The following is a 7,829-nucleotide window of genomic DNA, read 5'->3' on the forward strand; positions in this document are numbered from 1 at the left end:
AAAAAAAAAAAAAATTTGGGGGACCCCCCCCCCCCCCCCCCTCCCAAAAATCCGCGTCCACCAACTTATGGAAATTAGCACGTTTTCTTTTCTTGCAAATGTTGTACTTAAAAAAATTGTCAAGCCTCAGTAATCACACTAGCCTTTTGTTTTTTTCAATAGCTGCATTAGTTCCATGATAACTTATTGCCTCTTAAAACACATGTTATAATAGTTTAACCAATGGACAATAACTGTGATACTTACACACCTGGCATGGTTTTCAAAGTGATCCATATGAAATGGGCATATACTAAGTTAACTGATGAGTTGTTCAAATTTATTTTGTCCATGTTTGATCAATTCTTGAAGCCTCTGGGGATGCCACCGAGGCTTTCGAAGATGTGGGCCACAGCACATCAGCCATCAGCATGATGAGCAGCTACCTGATTGGAAGCATCGAGGACTATGTGCCTCGCAGTACATCGAAGGACGCAACAGTTGGTGGCAGTAATGTGCTGCCTGATTCCAGAACAATGCAGAGGAACAAAGGCTCTCCTGCTCCAAACACATTTCTGGACTTCGTGCTCCCTTTATGCATGCTTGTCCTGGCCTTTGCAGCTTGGTACTACCTAACCTTCGTGGCCGAGAGCTAGAATTCGGAGAAGATTCATATCATTGCACATTTTTACGTCACTAGTGTTGCTGCAGCGATACATTTAAGGAGCGTAAACTTGGTCATAGAATCATTTGCTCTTGATGGAGGTTTCTTGATGTAGCTTGAACCTTGAAAGAACTAGGCATATTTCGCCCTACATATTGCAAATTTGTTGGGTCTTCTTGGAGGCTGGCCTGCCTGTAACACAGACCATGACTGTGACACTGAGATGTATGGATAGGGCATTTGCCTTTACTTCCGCTTCCAATCAATTGTTCGAGACTTTATCTTAGTTGCGTGATGGTTGTTCCAAGTGATCTACTAGTGTAAAAAATGCTCTTATATTATGGGACGGAGGGAGTAGTACTTATTCACTTGACACATAAAAAGATCACATGGATCCCAGTATAAGCTATGGATAATAATATGCCACCTCTGCTGGCTTGGACATACTATCAGAACAAATCACATATTTTTGGAACAATGTTCTGAGTGTCGCTTTATCTGTATCTAGGATAGAATCAGGCTCCATGGTACAAATTTCTAGTACACATACTTCATGTACCGTCCATAAATAATAATATAATTTCCCTTTTTGTTCTTGATCATACAACAGTTATATATCTCCATGCATCAGAGCTGATGCCTGATGCTGAACACATCTTGAACAAGCCTGTGAATTTCTTCTATTGAAGTAACTGAATTGGAACAAAGGCTGACAGTGGTGTCATACGACTAGAGACCTACTACCTCCATTCCTAAATATAAGATGTAACTGCCCCAATGTCTTATAGGAATGGAGTTAGTAGTTGTCAAGAGTGAAATCTGAATCACATTAAGAGCAAAGCGTGCACCTTACTGACAAATAGGCTAATTCAATTAAGGGAGACAACATTATTGTTTTGGATCCACAATTATGGAAATGCTCACCTGGTCACCCCTGATTTTTGCCGCAGTAGGATGGTAAATCACTTATGCAGAGATAGTTGGTAAACAATATCAGTGGCCTCGGAAATAAATCAATGCTCTAGGGTCATTTTCCATTTCTTTTATGCTTTCTGAAGTCTATTCACACCCTCTAAATGGGATACTTGAGCTGGAGAGGCTTGCAATTTCAAAATTGAAGACAGCCATGGTGAGTTTCAACAGATGGAAATTGTCGATGAGGTGGCATCGGGCAATGGAGATGCCACCACTGTTTGTTGTGTCGACAGGGAGGAGAAGACAGGTGAGTTGGCGCATATACCCGACAATGTGCTCGCCAAAAATCCTTTGTCGCACATCTTTGTAGAGCCTGGCATGAAACCGACGACTCATCCTGCGTCATGCACACTGACCTGCTTTCGCTCTCACTCGCGGATGCGTTCTTCAACCTGAAGGATCCTACACTCATGGAATTCTTTGCCTGATCCTCCTCCTGAAATGGAGGGTGGGCAGAAAGTGAAAATCTTTATCTATAGGTGAGGGATAAGGCACATTCTTGGGTGGGTTGCCTAACCCTCCTCCTCAAGTGGCAGGTTGGTTGAAAGTGATCAATGGTCTGGAGGAAACCCCGTTGCTCCCGCGTCGCCTAACCCTAGGCGACACGGGTGATGCCCTTTAAGATTTGGTTTGGATTGTAAAAAGGTTTCCTGTCTTTTCCCCAAGGAACCAAAGGGTGACCAGTCGAGTTGGCAACGAAGGTGGCGACATCGAAGACGAACATCTGCCCTGGTACAAAGGTCATCCTGGAACCGATCTAAGCGTTGATGCGAACTCCCATCAATCGCGATGTTGACCTGCATGGGCTACCACTGTCGGAGCTAAATGCGACAGATCCCTCGATAGGGTATCCTTAAACTAGGCTACTTGGTGCGATGGTAATAAGGACACACGATTAACCATTTTACCCAGGTTCGGGCTCTCACGAAGGAGATAATACACTGCGTCCTACTATTTGCTTTATTATGTTGGAGTGTATCGAGAGTACAAAGTACCGACAGATTGTATGATGTCTATCTACGGGCCAAGACCCCCCGCTTATATAGCATACCGGGAACCCTACGTTACAAGGCTCCTAGTTGGCTATGTATAGGGAGGTAAAATCCTCCATGAATCCAGCCTCTTGTCTTGCATGTCAAGTCGCCAAGAATCTTCTTGTTATCCGCCATGGGCCGTCCTACGTGGTCCAGGACAGAACCGATAAAGGGGGTCCTCATCACGGCAATGCCACCTGGTGAAAGTATCCAAGACAAAACTGAAAATGTCCTTGTGTTGATTGTGTGGTTGGAAATTGCTAATCGGGCAATGCCATCCGGTGAAAGTATCTTTGTGCTTTTTTTCTGAGGGAGAAAGTACCCTTGTGTTCATAATGTTCATGAATGATTTTTTTAAATTATCCTACGAAAAGGAATTAGAATGAAAATGCCTTCTTTCCTCCGACAGTGCTGTTCTTATGTGGAACCTCGATACGATCTTTGATGATAATTGGACTACTTAAATAAGTCAAAATCGCCGTGCAGCAAAATTTCCCAAACAATTCGCCTTCACCACTTCCTTTAGAAATCAAATTGTAATTGTTTTGAAGACAAAGGAATCAAATTGTAAAAAAATACGCGAATCAATCTGTAGTTGAGTTGCTTAGGTGGACAGTGGTATCCCAATCCACCAGGGTTCAAATCCTGGTGCTCGCATTATTCCTGAATTTATTTCAGGATTTCCGGCGATGCGCTTTCAGTGGGAGGAGACGCCTACGGTGACTTCGTAAATCTTAAGATGATATGCCGGCTCATTCTCTCGGAGGTGCTCATAGGGGTGAATGTATGCGCGTGTATATGAGCGCTTGTGTCTGTACTGATGCTAAAAAAATTGTAAAAAAAATACTGAGCAAGAATTAAAAAATGAGGCAATAAAACAAATTGTAAATGTCTTATGTTTGTATCTGCAGGCTCTGTTCTTCCAATTCAGTTAGTCGTGACACGGCTGAGCCCATGTACTGGTGCTGGACGGCCCAATCTGTTAAGCCTCGGCCTCACTCCCGTCAGACGTTAGGTTTCATTCTCCGTCCCTCTATCTCGACGGCGTCGCCGCCGTTTTCTGCCGCCTCCATGTCCGTCCCCGCAGAGAGCTCTCACCCGGGGGAGGAAGGCCGCGCTACTCCTCATGCCCGGTACACGAAGCAGAGCGGGACGGCGATCGACAGACTCGCCGACGATCTCCTCGTCGAGATCCTCTCGCGCGTCCCCGCCAAGTCGCTCCTCCGCTTCAGGTGCGTCTCCAGCCACTGGCTGGCGCTCATCGACCACCCCGACCACCGCAAAAGGCTGCCCCAAACCCCGGCCGGCTTCTTCTACGACAACAAGTACACCGGCGAGTGGTTTCTGCAACCACCTCCCCACTTCACCAGTTTCCCAGGGAGACGGTGCCCTCCGATCGACACCTCTTGCTCCTTCCTGCCCAACCATGAGCGCGTCCATCTGTTGGCCTGCTGCAGCGGCCTCCTCCTCTGCCGCTGGCGCGACGCCTCCGCGCAGGGTGACGAGTTCCGTTATGTCGTGTGCAATCCCGCCACGGAGAAGTGGGTCGTGTTGCCGAGCTCCGGCAAGGCCACCAGCGAGGTGGCCACCGCACGTTTGGGCTTCGACCCAGCCCTGTCGTCGCATTTCCATGTGTTTGAGTTGGTAGATGAGCAGGAGCCAAACTGGCACCCTCACATCGCCGGAGTGGCAGTGTATTCGTCTGAAACTGGAGCATGGGTTTATAAACAAGAGAGATGGAACAAGCAAATTAGGCCCATTGATCGTCGGTCAGTATTTGTCTTTCTTAATGGCCACCTGCATTTTCAACCCAGCGCCCGTTGGTTATCCCATCATCTAGCCATGGTAGACACAGAGGGGGAAACATGGATGAACTTCAGTCTCCCTGGTGGTTTGGATGATGGTTTTATTCAGCGATCACAAGACCGCTTGCATTATGCCAATTTTCAGGGATATGGAGGTGGTGCCATTCGATTAGTAGTTTATGTTCTGGACAACTATCAAAGCAGAAAATGGATATTGAAGCACAGCATGGAAGCTTCATACATATTTCGAGGGATGGATGCCTACCTTCTTGGTCGTTTTGGATGGGCTGCGATGGATTTTGGTTGGATTGCGATTCATCCGGAATGCAACACGATATTCTTCACTGCCGGGTGGGATACCACATTCATGTGCTATAATATGGATCTTCGACAAGTCAAAGTGATCTCCAATCTGGAAGATGGCCAGCCGCCATATCTGCCATATGTGCCATTGTATGCAGAGTTACGGTCATAGCACATTTGACATCAGTCTGAGTTGGTGGCTTTATAAGAAGTGGATCTTCGACAAACACTAGTTCTTTGTGCTATGGAACAGCCTGGTTGGTATGTTTGCTCGAACTGGGCTATTGTTTTATCTGACTGATGTATGCATGCTTTTATGTTTCGAGTGTGGTGGTTCGCTATGGAGTGAACTTGGGTGATTAGTTATCCAAATTTGTACTGAACTTTCTGTTGCCCGTATTGGTTTCTGCATGCCAATGGTTTTGAAGAACTCCTACCTCCATGTATTTGGTTAACTTGGCGTAGTGTTTGAGCGACGGTGATGATGTAGTAGAAGACATGACCAATGATCATCATGCAACTTAAATTCTAAACTTATATTTGCATCTTATGGACAGTGACTTAGTAAATGATCAGTTGTCTGCTAACGATATAATGTCAAACTGTGCTAATGGTATAACTTTTGAAATCAATTTTATGTACTGCTAATGGTTTGAAAAGAAAAAAAAATACCTTTGCCTGTGGCATGTTTCAAGTAGAAAAATGCTGTTATCAAACATTAGCAAGCTGTGCTTGGATCGTGATATTCATGTTTTGTTAGGGATTTATTTTCCCTGAACAGACAGTGCTTTGCTCCAGAAGGCTAGCAATATACTAACATCTTAGTTTGCGCTTTTTGTTTGGTAGGCAGCTTAAAATAGTGTTACATAAATAAGCGACACTGTTCGCCTTCCATGGTACTCTTGCTTCTTGCTCTACCAAGATGCCTGTAATGTTGCCCATAAGCTCCAGTCCAGTGCAACTTTGCGGCATCATTTCTGAATTTTGAGTTTCGACGTCCTATGACACTGAAGCAACAGCGTGGCTGTGGTTATCATGGCTCTGCAACAGTATCTCTCTAGTTTCAGCTCCAAGCCTCCACACAGATTTCAGTTTCATGTCACGGTCCGGGACCTCCCACCAAGAACGCCTTGTAACTTCCCGGGAACCCACTCCCTTGATTTCTTGGCTCTTTCCTCTCTTCCCCAGATCGTATGTTTCCAACCCACCATTGAGGTTTATTTTGCAGTTGCAGCCATGGGAAGTTGGGAAGTATAAGCGGACGTGGAGGAATTGATCCCGGGCACCAGTGATCCTGGATGAACAGTAAAATCCGAAAAAATAGTAAAAAAATTCAAAAAAATCTGAAATTTGTTGTCAAGAAACTTTGATGTTTTTTCTACATGCGTGCCAATTTTCGTGATGAAATGACATTTGTGGAGGTGTCAGCAAAAAAAACAAAATCATGCTCCAAAAAAACTGTTTTTGGAAGCATTTTGGAGCATCGATTTTGTTTTTTTTGCCGAGACCTGCATGAATGTCATTTTATCATGAAAATTTGCACGCATGTGAAAAATATATCAATGTTTGTTGCCAAAAAAATTCAGATTTTTTTGAACTTTTTAAATATTTTTTTCGTTTGTACTATAGCAAAGGGTGCCTGTGAGCTCGAGCTCACAATAGCACTTTCGAGTATAAGCATCTTATTGCAGTGATCTAGTATTGTGACGTGCAAGTAATGATCAAGACTTGTGAATTTGGACCGTCCAAATCCTTCTGAACAATGATTAGTAAATTCAGTACTACGCCCCCCGCTGAAATACTAACTTCTGCGGGCTCCGATTCATGACTCTGATCACAACTTCGTACCACCATATGTTATAGAAATTGAAAAGAAGTTCATGGTGTGGAAGTCTTCTCAATATGGATCTAATGATATACTTCTCCATAGAGTGATCAAAATATTTCCAACAATTTAGTGGTTAAAATTCCAGAAGGTGACTGCATGCATTCTGAGTATTTCAGAATCGAGGTAACCATATTTCTGATCGTTTATAATCTAGGAAGGAAACACCAGAGTCGTCAATTGTAAAAAATAAGAGAAATTATTATTATTATTTTCGTTTCGAAGAAGCAGTCATGTGTGGACAAAATGCATGAGCCAAGAAAAGACGGGTAGCTAGGAAGTAAGGGAGAACAGGAAATAACTTGCTTATTTGATAGTTTGTGGAGGTGGCTGCATCTTGTTTTCAGCTTGAGATCAAGCTGTACCATTTATGCATACGATTTCGCATTGAGGCGGTTACACCATCATCGAGTATCGTACAAGCCCAGATGCTCCTGCTAAATAATTCTGTCTGGGGAACACCATGAAGTTCTCAATGGATGTTTGTTTTATTTCTGTTTTTATCGCTCTAGGTCTTGAATTCGCGCAGATGTTTGTAGATAGAACCTCTTTGTTACTACTCCCTCAATAGTTTTCAAGATACAAGTTTGGCTTCTACTTTTTATATGTATATGTTAGTATAAAATGCAATAAAAAGGTGTACACTGTAACTATTTCCGATGACAAATCTAAAGGTTTCTACTGGATGAATCTAAAAAAATTTAATCATGCTTTTGGAACATGGGTACTACATGTTATAGAAATGTTGTAGTTGATACTAAAAAAGAATGTTGTAGTTGTATCAAAATAAGCGGTCACGCGGTGTTTCCACTGAACAGTGGCGGCTCTGAATAACCAGCCCAACAAGAAGCTAAATTCTTCCATAACATAACATAACGGGGCGGGGTTGCGCGCGAGCCGAGTGACGTAGGTGCACAAGAGTACTTCACGCCACAACCATCTCTTTTTTATAGGTTCTACGGACCGATGCCTCCTGCTTCATCTGGTAAAAAAGAGTCATAGATATGCCTGTAATTAGAAGGAAGAACCGCCATAAAAATCTTCCTCGTGCATCGTTTGTAGCGGAACTATGCCTTGCTGCTGCTGGAGTGATTGCCAGGAACGCGGTTGGGGAGGTTCTGTTTGTAGTGAGTCGAGTTCTGACAATTGCTTTGATTCTGAAAATGCTGAATCATATGTCCGCA

General features: G+C 43.8%; 1 protein-coding gene across 1 annotated transcript; it reads left to right on the forward strand.

Moving 5' to 3' along the window:
• The first annotated feature begins 3,723 nt into the window (after positions 1–3,723).
• LOC125519166 (F-box protein At5g07610-like) lies at positions 3,724–5,194 on the forward strand. The gene has a single exon (XM_048684046.1). It carries the CDS (start codon positions 3,724–3,726, stop codon positions 4,930–4,932), a length of 1,209 nt encoding a protein of 402 aa, XP_048540003.1. The 3' UTR covers positions 4,933–5,194.
• Positions 5,195–7,829: the final 2,635 nt, after the last annotated feature.

The sequence above is a fragment of the Triticum urartu genome, chromosome 7, assembly GCF_003073215.2.
Source record: "Triticum urartu cultivar G1812 chromosome 7, Tu2.1, whole genome shotgun sequence".
Classification (NCBI taxonomy): Eukaryota; Viridiplantae; Streptophyta; class Magnoliopsida; order Poales; family Poaceae; genus Triticum; species Triticum urartu.

What these genes read in the sequence shown, in the direction of transcription:
- LOC125519166 (XM_048684046.1), top strand. Translation starts at nt 3,724, where the DNA reads ATGTCCGTCCCCGCAGAGAGCTCTCACCCGGGGGAGGAAGGCCGCGCT.